Source organism: Aedes albopictus, chromosome 3, assembly GCF_035046485.1.
Source record: "Aedes albopictus strain Foshan chromosome 3, AalbF5, whole genome shotgun sequence".
In the NCBI taxonomy this organism is placed as follows: Eukaryota; Metazoa; Arthropoda; class Insecta; order Diptera; family Culicidae; genus Aedes; species Aedes albopictus.
In genome coordinates, this window is record NC_085138.1 from 213,032,138 (window position 1) to 213,049,931 (window position 17,794).

At 39.2% G+C, this 17,794-nt stretch overlaps 2 protein-coding genes across 2 annotated transcripts in view; both read right to left on the reverse strand.

The window, feature by feature from the left end:
* The window catches only part of LOC115268851 (uncharacterized), a 118,128-nt gene extending 111,720 nt beyond the window's left edge, over positions 1-6,408 (reverse strand). Inside the window, exon 1 of the mRNA XM_062861204.1 lies at positions 5,196-6,408. Coding sequence (XP_062717188.1) covers positions 5,196-5,231 — 36 coding nt within the window. The 5' untranslated portion in view covers positions 5,232-6,408. The remainder of the gene's footprint in view (positions 1-5,195) is intronic.
* Positions 1-17,794, reverse strand: part of LOC134292216 (uncharacterized) — a 352,332-nt gene that overhangs the window by 74,176 nt on the left and 260,362 nt on the right. The window lies entirely within an intron of this gene.

The window sequence follows — 17,794 nt, forward strand, 5'->3', positions numbered from 1 at the left end:
GGAAAAAATGACCCTATCACGACTCGATCATTGGGTCGAATCGAATAACTTGCTTTCAAATACACAATTCGGGTTTCGCAAGGGCAAAGGAACAAACGATTGTCTAGCGTTGCTTTCAACAGATATTCAACTGGCCTTTGCGGAAAAGGAGCAACTGGCTTCAGTTTTCTTGGATATTAAGGGCGCCTTTGATTCAGTTTCCATAGGAATATTGTCAGAAAAACTGCACAATAGTGGACATCCAGGAATTTTAAATAATTTCTTGTATAATTTGTTGGCAGAAAAACATATGAGTTTCAATCTCGGACAACTGACAACTTCCAGAATTAGTTACATGGGCCTACCCCAAGGCTCATGTTTAAGTCCCTTGCTTTATAATTTTTACGTGAAAGACATTGATAGTTGCTTGGAAGGACAATGCACGCTAAGACAACTTGCAGATGATGCTGTGGTTTCTCTAAAAGGCCCACATGCAGAAATGTTGCAAAGACCATTGCAAAATTATCTAAATAATCTGTCAATCTGGTCAAGAGATTTAGGGATCGAGTTTGCTCCGCAAAAAACTCAATTGGTTGTGTTTTCTAAAAAGCGGAACCCAGCCCAACTGAAACTCAATCTTTTGGGAATAGAAATCGACCAGTCTTTGACTTCGAAATACCTTGGGGTCTGGTTTGATTCAAAAGGCACTTGGGGTACCCAAATCAAGTATTTGGTGCAAAAATGTCAACAAAGGATCAATTTTCTACGCACAATTACCGGAACATGGTGGGGTGCTCACCCGGAAGACCTCATAAAACTTTACAAAACGACTATTCTCTCTGTTATTGAGTATGGCTCTTTCTGCTTCCACTCAGCAGCAAACTGCCACCTAATAAAATTGGAACGAATTCAATACCGTTGTTTGCGTATTGCTCTCGGCTGTATGCACTCAACGCATAATGCGAGCCTTGAGGTCCTGGCAGGGGTGAAACCTCTCCAGAACCGATTCTGGGAGCTCTCGCTAAGGTTACTTATCAAGTGTGGAGTGAGCAACACACTTGTCATTGAAAACTTCGAAGAAATGCTCAGTCTGAACACTCAATCAAAATTCATCAGAATTTATCTGTTCTACATGTCATCTGACATAAGCCTACCAAGTTATAATCCTCCCCGTGTACACTTCACTAGTGACAGTACCTCTGTTAAATACGATCTGTCCATGAAACAAGCTATTCATGGAATACCAGATCAACTTCGATGTATATCTATTCCTCGCATTTTTAACGAAAAGTACCAAAATGTCAATTCCTGTAAGAGATTTTTCACTGATGGGTCTCGCATAAATGGATCCACTGGTTTCGGTGTCTTCAATGAAAATTTCACCGCCTACCGCAAACTTCAGGAACCTTGTTCGGTTTATGTTGCTGAGCTGGCAGCAATCAATTTCGCTTTGGGGATGATTTCAAACATGCCCGTAGACCATTTCTTCATCTTCTCGGATAGCCTTAGTTCGATTGAGGCACTCCGGTCGATGAAACCTGTAAAACATTCATCTTACTTTCTTACAAAAATAAGGGAGCAGATGGGTGCACTGGTCGAAAGATCATACAAGATTACCTTTGTATGGGTCCCCTCACATTGCTCAATTTATGGCAATGAGAAGGCGGACTCTCTCGCAAAGGTGGGCGCACAGGAAGGTGAGATCTATGATAGAAGAATTTCACATGATGAATTTTTCCATTTTGTTCGCCAGAGTTCTCTTCAAAGTTGGCAAAATGATTGGCGAGATGGCCAGCTGGGACGGTGGTTACATTCCATTATTCCTAATGTTTCTTTGCGAGTGTGGTGGTATGGTCTGGATGTAAGTCGCAATTTCATTCGCGTGATGTCAAGACTTATGTCCAACCATTACTCGCTAGACGCGCATTTACACAGGATTAACCTCGCGTTGAGCAATGTTTGTACTAAGTGTGGTTCCGGTTATGATGACATCGACCACGTAGTTTGGCAATGCCCGGATAATGACGCCTCCAGAGCGCTACTATTAGATACCCTTGAGGCCCGAGGTAGACAACCCTTTGTTCTTGTGAGAGATGTGTTGGGGACCCGCGATGTCACATATATGGGATGTATTTTCGACTTTCTTCGCTCTGCTGGTATAAAAGTTTAATTCGCTTGTGTTTTCTTCTCCAGTTTTTTTTTCTCTGTTTTGTCCTCTTTGTGTTACCAAGCTACTCCTGGCCATCCGGAAGACCAAGTCCCACAACAAGTTGGTACCAACACCACAAGGCACCGAATTCGCTAGCAAGATGCGATTCACCCCCGGATGAGCAGCAGTGAAACCTTTGGCCCAATCCTTACCCTGTCCATCCCTCAAAACGTGACCTTCTAACCTCGAGCTGCCACGAGTACCCTGGCTTCCACCCATTACTAACAGATATCATTAAAAAGTTATTACTCTGTATAATGTATAGTATTAAGTACAAAGAAAGATCCTCGGCTCCGTAAAGCGTTATACGCGATTGAGCCCCAAATAAAGGAACTAGATAAAAAAAAACAGCGGAATCATCCAAAATTTGCTGTAACCTCAAAACTGCATTTGATCTCAATACAATTTACAAAAAAAAGAAATGAAAAATTTGATTTATGTCAAAGATTGAAAAATAAATTGCAAATGTATGTAAATAGCAGATGCCATATTCAGAGACACGCAAAAATCTACACTCACGGAAGTGAACAAGTATTTCGATCACTAGAAAAAGTAAATATTCCAATTTATGTTTGATTATTTCAATTCAGTATGCTTTATTGTAATACGCAATAAAATTTCATTTTCATTTTCATTTTCATTTTGCAGCATTTGGTGGGGCAATGAGAGCGCAAGTCAGTCCAAAGCCGATGATAAGGAGGGGTAATGGCTGAATAGTCTTTGCTGACCACATAAACGCCATGGGATAGGAAAAGGGTATTTTGGTGTGGGATTAGGGTGTTGGTGCAGACTTGACGATATCAATGCTATTCAGATGCAAAATAATTTTAAGGCTCAATAGTGAATCGCATACCTTCCAAAACCAAAAAACAATAATCCACAAAATACCAAGCAAGTCATAGAAAGAAAAAGCGCCCGATTGTTTATTTTGTCAATTATAACAAACGGAAACTTCTACCCTCTCCGACTCGCCAGTCACCCCGGAAAAAATGTCCCTTCAGTTCTGGAAAATATATTATCCCCAATTAAGCCTTTAATCGAATTGTCCGCGTGGTCTTGTAGTACCCCTGCTAGGTAAGAATCAGTCATTGCCATACATATTAAATGCTAGACATGACCCCATGGATAGCATTTGCATATGTAAAAGCTTTGCTGATGTGACTTTCCTATTAGGCAATTCTCTCATCTCATGTTTGTCTTCAAAACCTTATCAAGCTTAGAAAATTGAAGTTGATAAACAATACATTACAAGGTTCGAATTCCCATAGAATGAGATCATTCATTCGCACTACAACACCATAGGAGATAATACCACATTGGCTGATTACAGTACAAATGTGAAAAATCTCCCTTTTCCCCCTATCCGCAACCCGGGGACGCGCCCTGTTGGATTTCGAAAGCCTCGGAGAATGTTACAAACCTTCAATGGCATTCCCATAAACTAACCCACATTGCCCATTCAGGGGTCTGACTGGGCCAATTACCCTCCCTCAGTTTGTAATATTCTCTCCAACTTGGAATTATATTTTCCCGGCACATAAATGACTTCGACAAATGTTCGATATACTTGCAGCGTCATGGTCAGTATAACTATATCAGATGACTTGGAGATCTGATTCTTACAGAATTGTTTGCCATTGATTATACATTCAGCTATTCTAATCATTACTGCAAAGGCCATCGACCACATGCCTGAAATCAAAGCTTCCTGGAAGATATAATCCAAGCCCAGGGTGTAATACGCAATAAAATTACTTAAAAATATAGTTTTCTTATTTTGTTTCAACATTTATGTTGTTGGCGAAATTAGGAACTCACAATTTGTGCACTCTTTTTTATAACTTTGTTTTAGAGGTTCATGTGAACTTGTAGCCATCGCATGATTCGGTTATTAATAATAGTTCTAATAACTATATTAATTGGTTTAAAATTAACTAGGGACTGCTCATAAACTACGTAGAAAGTGAAAAAAAACAAATTTATAAATGTGGGACTACTAAGTAAGCTCAGGATGATTTTATTTATCCAAACATTGGGAGTAGTGGCTTACAGCCGCTAGTTTCATTCAAGCAAATTATTGCCGCAAGCTTTATTGCCAAAACACAAATTTGGAAGACAACACTTTACTAGAACTAACCTCCCGAGGAATGTGACTCTAAATGGCACATCATAGAAAGGTAAAAAGCTACAATTACATAAACGAATTGATTCACATTACTGTCCATCAGTAAAGTTAGTGAACATTTGATTTAAATAGCAAACAATGTATTGTTTAATTAAGATGTCAACTAAAGTGCAAAACAAACGTCAAAAATAATAACCCATAAAACTACAGAAGGATTTTTGGAAATCTTATTGTAAACATCCGGGACGAACATGGGAAGCAGCAAATATTCACTCATATTTCATCAGACATCAAAATTAGCTGCACGTTATGGTTTCATTGGTATTGTACGAGTATGCTACCTTTTGAAAATTAACACATTTAAGCGAATTCTACGTCTTTTTGAGTGAGCGAAATTTGGACCCATTTTGAACGAAATTTGGATTTTGGAACCCGTGCACGAAATCTGGCACTTTCAAACAAATCAAAACTAATGCTGTAACTATCTTGTATAATGTGAAGTTTCCTAATTTATATTTTTCTTAGGAGCTACAGCGCCAGCACTAAATATTATTGAAGAAATTAATCTGATATACTTTATGGTCAAATTTTAGACGTCTATCAAATTTGAGAATTCTTAAGTGCACGAAATATGGGCACCTCACGGTACAAAATTATATATAGCTTGTCCTTCTGTAACTGCCTGAAATGCGTACCAAACTTATTTAAATTTTTACAGGAGATATGTTAATGCTTTTTTTTAATACTTGAGGAATATTTTATTTGAAAACAAACTTTGTAGATTTTTTCGAAATTAAGAAAAAAAAAACAGTTCTGGAGGTATGGCTTGAGGTATGAGTAATTGCATAACAACCATTTTCATTTGGCCTTGTCAAAACTTACCTTTGTAATTGTTTTATTTGATAAGACATTTTGCATTTTTTGCTAACATTGACAAAATTTCCTCAAAATCCATACAGTACCTAAAACTGTAGTGTTGAGAAAAGGAGTAAATATGTTCTTTGATTAATATTTGCTCGACATAATTCTTCATATTGTCTTCCAAAATCCAAATATTTGATCATTTTATTTAGTGAGATTTAAACTATTTGAATTGATTTCTTTGATACTATTGCAGGCACTCTGTCAAATACCTAGCAATGTAGAGCGATATTTGTATACATTTTGTTTATTGGGTTAGAGCTATCTTTGATTAAAATTCCACGTACATCAGTACTGGATAGCATTTTCAAAGCAAATTGCTAGAAACAAAAACGACTGAAAATAGGTACTTTAATCCTTTTCAAAACGCAGGCCCAAGAATCATATGATACACGCTATGTCCAAAGGGAAGTATTATGAAAAGTGAATGTACCTCAATTTTTTTTCGCTAGAACCGTATTTTTGGACCTCTAGATTCAGAATATGTGCGATTTGAAATCATCTATCTAGGGTTTTTGTTCCATACATTTTTGTATGAGATGAATTTGACCTTAAAATGACTTTTTTCGACATTTGTATGGGAAAATAGGAAAAAAAATCAAAAATATCTAAAAACCCAAGATGAAATATTTTAACCCGCACAGATTCTGAAACTAGAGGTCCAAACCTATGATCCTAGGGAATAACATTTAAGCCTGATACTATTCACATGAATCTCTTATGATACTGTCATGTGATACATGCTTTAACTTGTTAAGCTTAGCAGAAACTGATATAATTCGACCCACTTTTCATAATAGTTAAAAATATTTGATTACTGATTTTTAATGATCATAAATAAAAATTTCCAAAGTTAATATTTATCAAGTGATGTTCATGAAAACGTAGTAGAATATGCTTTTTTGGTTATAACATTCTATTTCTGGTCATTAAAAATGATTCTTCCCTTCAAAAAACGAAGAAAATGATGTATGACCGCTTCCCTGAACAAATGGAACCACTGTGCACTGGCAGTACAAAATCTACGGTAAACCGAGCAGTAAACATAATAATTGTGTGAATTATTTATCGCTTGTTGTTGAGGAGCAACCGCGGTGATAGGTTTTGAAGCGTAGGGAAATAATCTAGTATTTTGGCATCATTGTTGAAATACATCTGTTTTCTACTAACGCAGACTTACTTTAATAATTTGAGCTATCGATGTTTTCCAGATATCACAAAATTTCGGGACGTGTTTCGTGTTGTAATGAACAAGGCTGGAAAACCTAAAACTTTGTGCACGAATATGTAAGATGGCTACATTTTTTTTCTTGCACGTTACTGAATAATCACTAGTTTTTGGCTAAAAAGCACACGCTAAGATCAGTTCACCTTTTTTAATATATTTACTCTGCACGCTAACCCCCAGCTACCCAGATTGGTGCCAAAGTGACCCAGATCGAGCAAAACTGCAGTTACTCTAAAGTGGGTAAAGGTACCTTTACTCAAATCTGGGTAACCGATGTTAGTCGCAAAACCTGGGTAAAGGTTACCCTGATTTTGACGTTTCTTATCAGGGTGATCATCAGGGTAGCCTTTACCCATATTTATGTAAATGAGTTAGCGGACACTACGAAGCCTTCCCAACATTTTTGTTTTGTCAAAAAAAAACCTCGATAAAGCACATAGAACATTTATTTGTCTCAAGTTTTACATAAAAATAAAATCAAAATTCCGTGCAAAAATGGCTTCTTGGATGATGAAGATGCTTCCGATGCTTTTGATTTTAAGTGGCTGCTTCACGTACAAAGTATTGATCTTCGTATGGATTTTTGTCAAATCTGGGTCGCATTCTATATTATAAAAATATATTTAGAAACTTTCTAAATGGATACTGATAAACACAGAAAAACATACCTGCCGCTATTGCAGAAGGGAAGAAACCAAGAGAGCCAAGAAAGCAACGAGTATTTGATCCGTCTGCATCGGGTTACTGGGTCAAAGTACTTGCAGCCAGGCTATCATCGATGAATGTCTAAACAAATTTAAGTTGATTAATGAATGTGAATGATTACATTAAAACTATAAAAAAAACTTACCAGCCATTAGTTCTGGAGCTCGATTTGAATAGGTCGTATGTACATTTGTCGATATAAAATTCGATCAGTTTATTTTAGTTATTGTGGCAAAATGGAAGATATTTTGGAGACTTTTAATGATGGAACGGAAAGCCTGTTTTGTGATGATTCTGCTGTATGTATCAACTTTGTTCAATTTCAACGGTTTTTGCTATAATAAGCGAATACAACTGATCGAATTTTTAATCGACAAAAGCACATAAGACCTTTTCAAATCGAGCTCCAGAGTTAGTCGGGTTTTTCATCTTAAACTTCCAGAAGTTCCTCCAGATTGTGTTTCTTTGGATTAGACGCACGGACAATGTGAAAAAATTTTCCAAGTCCCATTTACCCAAATGATTACCCAGATTTTGACAACACCATACAACAGGAAAATTTGGGTTTCGAAATTTTCTCGAAGATTCGTTTACCCAGAATCAGGGTAATGCCTGGTTTAGACGGTGCAAGTGACTTGATTCCAGTCAGTTGAAAATGCCCAATTGAATGCGAATTGAACGTGTAAACACCACCGTTCATCTCACTTGAGCAACTGACTTGACTTGAACGAAAGTTGAACATGTTGAACTTTTCCGTTCAAGTCAAACGTAATCATCTCACTTGCCCCGTCTGAACCCGCGATTCATGTGAGTTGAATTCAAGTTATCTGTCAGATGAGCTGAATTCAATTCAGTTTGCTTACGCACCGCGGGAATTGATCAATGTAAACACTTGCTTCGACTGAAATGCATTCAAGAGCATGCAAGTGGCCGTTCGAGTCGTTTGCTGAGTCTAAACACATCATTCGTTTCGAATGAATATATTTGAGGAGTTGGCAAGTGAAATGCTCGTTTCAGTTGACCCATGTAAACCAGGCATAAAGGTTACTCTTTTCATGTGAGATCGGTTACCCGGATTTTGACAACTGCTAATATTATGAAAATCCGGGTAGAATCGACCCAGCCGATGGGTAGTTTCAGATAAGCGTGTGAAAAATATTTTAACCCAGCGAATAAGTTCACTCAAAAAAATTTACACGTCTGAGTAATGTGTTTTACATATACACTCCCGTTCAAAAGTTTGGGGTCACCCCCTTAAAAACATGTCATTTTTTTTAGGCCCATATCTCCGCCAATTTGCGTCCGATTTCAAAACCCTAGGTTCCATTCAAAAGATAATAAGTCAAAGAAACTTTGAACATGATTTAAAAGAAACTTTTTCAAAAAATTTTGTATGTAAACTTAACCCAAAGTTGCCAAATTTTCTAAAAAATGAATATAAACTTACGGCAGTGTCGCTGGAAATTGGGTCGACCAAATTTTAAGATGAGAGCGGTAATATGACCCATTTTCTATTAGCTTTCAACTGCTTTTTACAGAACTTAGCTAAAAAATCTAGAAAAAAAGTTATTAAGTAAATTAATCCTTGATGTCATCGACCAAAAGTTTGGGGTCACCCCTCAAAATGCTGTATCGACCAAAAGTTTGGGGTCACTATCGTAAAACATGGAAAAGGGATTTGTTGATATCTTTGTCATCTTTCATTCAATTTTAATTCTTCTTGGCTTATTTGAAACAAAATGAATGATACTTACTGCATAGATATTGAACCACAAATATTTGTTGAAATTTACGTACTAAAACTTAACGTAAAGTTGCCTCATTTTTTGAAGCGTGGTAAAATGTGCTAACTTTACATAACATTTTTATATACAAAAATCGTTAAATACTTTAAGTTGAAGACATCAAACGTAAATTTAGTTAATTATCTTTGAAATAAGCCAAAAATAATTAAAATTGAGCTATAGATGACGAAGATATCACTAAATCACTTTTCCATGTTTTACGAAAGTGACCCCAAACTTTTGGCCGATACATCATATTGAGGGGTGACCCCAAACTTTTGGTCGATGACATCAAGGATTAATTTACTTAATAACTTTTTTTCTAGATTTTTTAGCTAAGTTCTGTAAAAAGCAGTTGAAAGCTAATAAAAAATGGGTCATATTACCGCTCTTATCTTAAAATTTGGTCGACCCAACTTCCAGCGACACTGCCGTAAGTTTATATTCATTTTTTAGAAAATTTGGCAACTTTGGGTTAAGTTTACATACAAAATTTTTTGAAAAAGTTTCTTTTAAATCATGTTCAAAGTTTCTTTGACTTATTATCTTTTGAATGAAACCTAGGGTTTTGAAATCGGACGCAAATTGGCAGAGATATGGGCCTAAAAAAATGACATGTTTTTGAGGGGGTGACCCCAAACTTTTGAACGGGAGTGTAAATATTATGAATTCGGTTGCACTAAAGATACTATAAGCAGTGCATATAGTGTCTTTAGGTTGCACGGAACTACAAATCAACCCAAATTTAAGTTCTTTTGACGCAATCCCGCACCGCCGTGGAATTACTCAAATTTGCGTCAAACAGCGATAGTGGTCACTAAAGATACTATAAGCAAAGATACGAAGTGTGATGATTGTTGTTGTCGATGATGATCATCCAATCATGACGATGATGCCGACGAGCAATGCTTTAAAGCACGTTTGACAGGTCTCCTGCTCGATTGGAATGACATTGACAGAAAATTTAGAATTCCAATTGGAACATTTCGTGTCTTTGCATCTAGTGTCTTTAGTGGTCACTAGGCAGTTCTCGTTTGATCGCTGCACAAATTTTCACCCAGTGGTAAGTTATTTCCACCCAGCGGAGGCCTTATTTGACGCAAATTAGGGTTTAGTCAAGTTAACCCAAATTTGGCTTCTTCCACGGAGCCGCACGGATGTGTCGGTGCTTCTCTCTTCGTTTTTGACAACATTCGTGTGGGGAGAGGGAGAAAACCTCGGAGAAAACAACCCAACGCTGAGTAGAAATCAAAAGCTGTTTAGCCAAATTTGAGTTTTTAAAACTTATTCTCTGGGTTTAAATATTTTTCAGTGTGGAAATCGATAAACTTTTTTTGAGAAAAATATTTTTGCTAATGAGCCATTTTACGAAGTGACAACAATGTTGATGATGATATTGACTTTTACGGTGTAAGCTTTTGATGAAAATGTGCCACCCTATTGTCGATCAGTTTTTGAACTACCCTATGTAAGTTGTTTGTCACCTAAAATGTAAACAAGAAACCAGTTTGAATTGTAACGGAAAGAGAGAAGGTCGTGATAATAAACCCAGCTGAACGGCGGAAACATTCGTTGGTTTTACTCCGGCAAAAGCCTACAGTTTTTCAGAAGTGGGATCCTCTCTGTCCTACCGGTAGCTTTTGCGGCATTCGGAACGAACTGGTGACGAAACATCCGACCCGACGTTTGAGGAGACGATTTTCCGGTTGGTTCCAAAGCGATGCCGATCACGAGAAGCATGGCCAGCAGGGCGACGAAGGAGAATGTTCCAGACCAAGACGACGAGAATGACGAATTTTACGACGTGAAAGGCGAAGAAAAAGTGCTTAAGAAGAAACCATCAATTCGTGAATTTGCGGCGGATTGCTATGCCTCTGTTCAGCAGCCAACTTTTGCTCCTCATCCGCAAGATTTAGGAAAATTGATTCCGGAATTTTCCGAAGGAGACGGCGTGGTTAAATGGCTACGTCGGATTGACCACTTCCGGACGATCTATGGGTGGACAGAGCAAATGTGCTTGCTGTATGCGACGACGCGTTTGTCAGGAGCCGCATCGAGCTGGTATCGCCGGCAGGAGGAATACATTTTCTCGTGGATACAATTCAAGGACCAGCTGGTGGCAGCGTTCCCCGAGACCTATGATGAAGCAGACATTCACCGGCAACTGGAAGCAGCTAAGATAACCAAGGGAGAATCATACGAATCGTTTGTGTACAGAGTCGATGCACTGGCACAGAAGGGCGACTTTAGCACGTCCGCCACTTTGAAGTATATCATCAAAGGTTTGCGGGACGATAAGGTCTACGGAAGTCTACTATCAAGGCAGTACTCATCAACGCTGGAGCTCATCCGACACATCAAATGGGTAGCTTCAATTTTGGATATGGTTTCAACCATTCCTGGCCCACCACGAACTCCGAAAGTTACTGGCGGATCGACGTTGACTTCTCCGACAAATGATCTGACGTGCTTCAATTGTCGCGAGCAGGGGCACAAGTCCATTAATTGCCCTAAGCCGCCTCGCCGGGAAAGATGTAACAATTGTCACAAGGTGGGACACACGGCTGATAAGTGCTTCGCGAATTCGACGCAACCTGGAGCAAGACCCTCGAAGTGGAGTACAACGAACGCCGTCTTCAACAATGGAAGTAGTGAGGACATCATCGTCGACGCATCGTCGCAGGTCGAGGCGGACATCGAAAGAACGCAGGACCGTTTCCGCACCTTGGCATTGATTGATTCAGGTAGCTATGCTAATTTGATCAAATGTAAATATGTACAGGGCAAAATGGCATTGCAAAAGACAAATGAGGACGTGATTGGTATAAATAACGTTAAGGTAGATGTGTTAGGTGAGGTTTTCATGAATGTCTGGCTAGGTAACAACAAGTACAGGGCAAGATTTTTGGTAGTGTCAGACAACACAATGCAAGTGGGAGTTATCTTGGGCAGACACTTTCTGTGTGAGAATGGCATACGATGCATCAAGTTTTCTATGGATGATGAATTTGGTTGTTCCGATTGGTCAGTGTTCAAGGGGATCGATGATGCTTGTATGATAAGTGAGAGTCTGGATTTGGATGTGGGAGACGACGAGACAACCCGTCGGTATAAGGGTGAAATGGAGTCATTGTTGAAGCGTAGTTATTTCGATAGGCCAAAAGCGAGTGTTCGTCCAGTCCCTTACAAGGCTGGGATTCGTCTTAAGGAAGATAAGGTTTTCACGGCAACACCACAGCGCCTCAGTGCATTCGAAAAGAGGGAATTGGACAAAATTGTCGAAGACCTACTCGAACAGGGAATCATTCGAGAGAGCGAGTCACCCTACACTTCACGCGTGGTGCTCACAAGAAAGAAAAATAACAGTTACCGAATGTGCATCAATTACAAACCTCTGAACAAGGTTTCCGAACGCATTCACTTCCCAATGCCGATTATCGAAGACCAAATTATGAAACTGCAGGGCAAACGATTTTTTACGTCTTTGGACTTGAAAAACGGGTTTTATCATGTGGAGCTTGAAGAGGAGAGTAAGAAGTATACGTCCTTCGTAACCGATAGTGGGCAGTATGAGTTCAATCGGTTGCCCTTCGGGTACTCAAATTCCCCGGCAGTATTTGTCAAGTACTTGACAAAAGTTCTATCACCTTTCATCCGCGACGAACGATTAATAGTTTTCATCGATGACATATTAATAGCGTCAAAGACCATCGAGGAACACTTGCAGACGGTGAAAGATGTTCTCGAGACTCTTGCGGACAATGGGTTAGAATTGCAATTGACCAAATGTCAGTTTGTGAAGACTTGCGTTGAGTTCTTGGGATATGACGTTAGATTCAATTGTATTCAACCTAGTGATCGACACATCCGATCTGTACGAGATTTTCCGATTCCTTGTGACAAGAAAAGTCTTCAGCGATTCCTGGGATTAGTTAATTACTTCAGGAAATTTATTGACGGTTTTAATGTGCAGGCTGCTCCGTTGTATGAGCTACTGAAAGAGGGTAACGAGTTCGTTATGACGAGAGGACATATTCAGGCCGTGGAATCCCTGAAAACAGCATTGGTGTCTAAGCCAGTGTTGAGGATATACTCACCAACTGCAGAGACAGAGTTACATACTGATGCTTCCTCAGCCGGTTATGGAGGGGTGTTACTTCAACGACAGGTAGATGACGGACTGTTCCATCCAGTAATGTACCATAGTCGTAAAACTACACCCACGGAGGCAAGGTTGCACAGTTTCGAATTAGAAACCCTGGCAATCGTATACTGTTTACAGCGATTCCGAACGTACCTGTTTGGACTACATTTTAAGGTAGTGACCGACTGTTCTTCTCTGAAGCACACTCTTCAAAAGAAAGACGTTAACGCTAAAATTGCTAGGTGGGCCTTGTATTTAGAGCAATTCGATTTTGAAGTTGTTCATCGTCCGGGACTGAGAATGCAGCATGCGGATGCGTTATCGAGGATAAATGTATGCCTGATTGAAGAAGAGCAAAGTTCGTCTAATCTGTTCGAAAATGCACTCTACGTGTCACAGCTAAGGGATCCTGAGGTGGCTAAACTTAAACAGGCGGTTGATCTGGGTACTTTAAAGGATTATGAGGTTCGTGATGCGATTCTTTACAAAGTTGTTGGTGATAAGTCGTTGCTCTACGTTCCTTCTGGCATGGTTCCCTCCGTTATCAATAAATTCCATAATGCAATGGGTCACTTTGGTGTAGACAAGGTGTGTGGTTTGATTAAACGGACGTATTGGTTTCCAAAGATGCGTGATCAGGTTCAGGATCATTCCAGATCTTGTATCACATGCATAGCTTACAATCCCCGTAGTAGAAGGCACGACGGACAGCTCTCCGCTGTTGAAAAGCCTACCGTTCCTTTCCAGGTATTACATGTGGATCATCTTGGGCCACTTGAAAAGGGTAAAGGAAAAAACGAGTATATTTTGGCTATTGTGGATGCCTTTTCCAAGTTTATTAAATTGTACCCAACTAAGACTACAAAAACATCGGAAGTGATGAAGTCGTTGAAAAACTACTTCCATGCTTATTCTACACCGATAGTATTGATTTCCGACAGGGGATCTGCTTTCACTTCCGCCACATTCGAAAGGTTTGTTGAGGATCATGGTATCAAGCATATCAAAGTGGCTACCGCGTGTCCGAAGGCTAACGGACAAGTTGAGCGGTACAACAAAACAATGTTGCCACTCATCAGCAAGCTTGTCGAAGAATCTGGAAATTCCTGGGATTCAGTGCTTACAGATGCCGAGTTTCTGTTAAATAACACAGTGAATCGTGCAACCGGTAACACTCCGTCTACTTTACTGTTTGGGGTGGATCAGAAACGGCGTATCCAACATGATCTGACAGACTACTTGCAAGGTTTGGATCATTCCGGTGAACGTGACCATGTCAAGTTAAGAGAGGCTGCTGAAGAACAAATGAAGAAACAAATGGACTATAATAAGCGAGCTTTTGATCGACGATGTACAAGGAACACGAACTATGAGAAGGGAGATTTGGTTATGCTGCGTAAAGTGAATATCGTGGGCGAAAGAAATAAACTAAAACCGAAGTTCCGAGGACCGTATGAAGTGAAGAAAGTGCTCGATCGCAATCGGTATGTTGTGGGAGATATAGATGGATATCAGGTGTCCGGAAGACGGTTTGAAGGTATCTTTGATCCGTCGAATATGCGTCTCTATCAGAAAGTGAACTGCCCAAGCGAGGAAAGAATGATTGGTGATGAATCGGATGTAGAGTATCAAGATATAGAATATTTAGATGAAGAAGAGATGAATCTAGGTTCGGAAATCGAGTATGAGGATATAGAGTATCTAGATGAAGCTAATGATGTATAATTAACTGCTTATTTCAGATAATTAGAACAGGATGGCCGAGCTGTAAGCTTTTGATGAAAATGTGCCACCCTATTGTCGATCAGTTTTTAAACTACCCTATGTAAGTTGTTTGTCACCTAAAATGTAAACAAGAAACCAGTTTGAATTGTAACGGAAAGAGAGAAGGTCGTGATAATAAACCCAGCTGAACGGCGGAAACATTCGTTGGTTTTACTCCGGCAAAAGCCTACAACGGGTTATTGGACGCTACCTCCTGTCAAAATTCATTCATAAAATTGGCTCGTAAAATGGACTATTGTGGGTTGTTTACAACATACATCGGAAGTGACGAACATGATAAATAGTGTACACTGAGAAACCAAAGTACTCTTAAAAGAGTACTTTTTCACAGGGGACTCGCATGCGGCGAGGTATTGTGTATTCAGTTCAAAGTTGGATTATCCCGACTGTTTGTGAAACTGTTCAGAACAGTCGTCGAATATCGAGGGGATTCTCGATGTATTCTATAGAAATCGATCAATCAGCAAATTAGTTTCGAGCACATCATTATTTCAAACATTCAGGTCTTCAAGAACTTCAAACATAGGTAATTACCTTGGTTATTGGGTAAATTGCCTTTACTATACCTTATTTTAGAAAATACACAACATTTATCGCGGAAAAAATATCCTCATAAATTTATTCATTGATAAACATTGCATCTGAACACCCCCTGACTTCCGCGCCAAAAAGCTGGCGGCTTGGCTGCCGGCAACAGCTGATCAAAGAATCAGTTGGCGCCCGATCAGCTGTCCTTGTTTCACCAATTGAATGTTTTTAGATACGCGTTTGCGCGCGAAATCTTTCTCGCTCGTTTTTGCTGTCAAATCCGTCAGCGACCGTTCACCGACCGTTTGAAACGTCGACTGTTTCAAACGGTCGTGAACAGTTTGGAACTGGACGGTCAATACACGGAAAAATATTATAACCCAAAGAATAACCCGGATAAAAACTAACCATAGGGTGTATGGTGAAAACCATTCCTGCACCATACATTGTACCAGCTACCAGATTTTTTCCGTGCTTTGTTTTGTTGATGTTTGTGACTTTTTTTATGCAAAGGAAAGGAAAGAGAAAAAAGTGAATAAGTTGAAACCACAGAGAACAGACGTCTATCTTCGCTTTCTGCCTTGTGTAAAACTTTGTAACGGTCATATCAGAGTATGTGGTTATGCTCCCGTTGCGCGGCGCTAGCGTCTCATCACTTACATTGTTGTGTTGTCAAATTTGTTTTCAGTGCTCGACGTTTTTGGCCGTTTGGCGCTCGTGTCGCTTTGTGGGCTAGTGTATTTTAACGATGAACACTGCCTTCGTGGGGTCAAACCGACTTTATGTGTGGGGCAGTCCCCGTTGGTGGCGTTGAGGTACACTTAAATCCTTTACACACGATTTCGACGTATTCTTGTTCGAGCTTAAATGTCTGTTCTCTGCGTTGAAACATCAATTTAAAGTCAATAACATATGTTTAAATCAGTGGTAAACCAGATGTCCTAAGAACTGCAGATCCAAGCAGGGGTCCAAGAGATATGGCGGGCTAGGTGTGTAGAGTGCGATGAGAGAAATACGAATGTAGGCCAACCCGGAAAGATGCAGGTCAGATCTCGGGTCAGATTACCGTAAATCAGTGGATGAGTTCAACACTATTCTTTCTGTATTTGCATTTAGGGGAGTTTTCTCCTCTTCTCTCATGTGAACTTGCCTTCGACCAAGCCTTCGACCACAATCGAATCAAATGCGATTGACAAACTTTATCTTTGACGTAGAGCCATCTTTAATATATGGACTGGACTGAACACTGAAATGACTTCTAATATAGGTTCGTCTGTGGGTTCGCTTTTTAACCTAACTTATATTTGAATCAAACTTGACAGTTATCTCATGAGTTGATATGTATTTCAAACTTTAGTCAAACTGGTGCCTCAATATTGCAATAACGGTTAAGCACGCTGTAATGATAGTTATGTATCTCGTCACCCACTTCATGCAACTACATTAGTGGTCTAATAACACTTAGCGCGTTCGGCATAGTTCCATCATGCCGCTCAAAGTGTTGCCACAAATAATGCTTAGTTTGCAAAACCCGGTTATCTGGCTGGTGGGGCATGGAAGACCAAGCTTCAACTGTTAATGCAATCAGAGACTACTCAGACTTAGACGTGGGCGATCCTATATATGAAGGGTTATCCAAAACGCTCTTTTTTTATCTGTATTAACGAGATTTTTAGCCCTTGGCTAGTTCATCTCGGGACCCACGCTTTACTTCCCTTCCGAAGGAAGAACTCACATTTTGCGAGTTTGTCGGGAGTGGGATTCGATCCCAGGTCCTCGGCGTGATAGTCAAGTGTTCTAACCATCACACCAGGTCCGCTCCACCCAAAACGCTCTGGAGAATTCCCAAAGCGCATTCTAATAAATCTAATAAGCCTAAGATTCCATTAACAGGAGGAAAATGTCAAGATAATATAACAATATATGGTTTATGTAATGTAAAACAATACAACATAACAAAAGAGAACCATTCCAAAACCATTTGATTAAATGTATAATCAGTAGTGAAATTACAATTAAAAACAATTTATTTACGGTACGTTTTATTGTTTGAAACCTTTCATGTACCATACAATGTACGGTATATTTAAACCCACGTATCAGTATTTTAAACAATTCATTAACAATAAAATGTATGGTTTTGCAAAAAAATATATATGGAGAAAAATATTTTTTTATATTGTTACGATACTTAACAACCCGTATAGTATATTGTAAAAATCTTATTTACAATTCACGGTATGGGTGTCTACACTACATCTTATTGTTTTTGTATTTTTATTTTTACAGTGGTGTCTATTGTAAAAATATGGTTTTAAATAGTACTGTTACAATACAACGTTCGGTTTTTCTACTGTATTTTTTATTCGGGAAGTTTTAAATACTC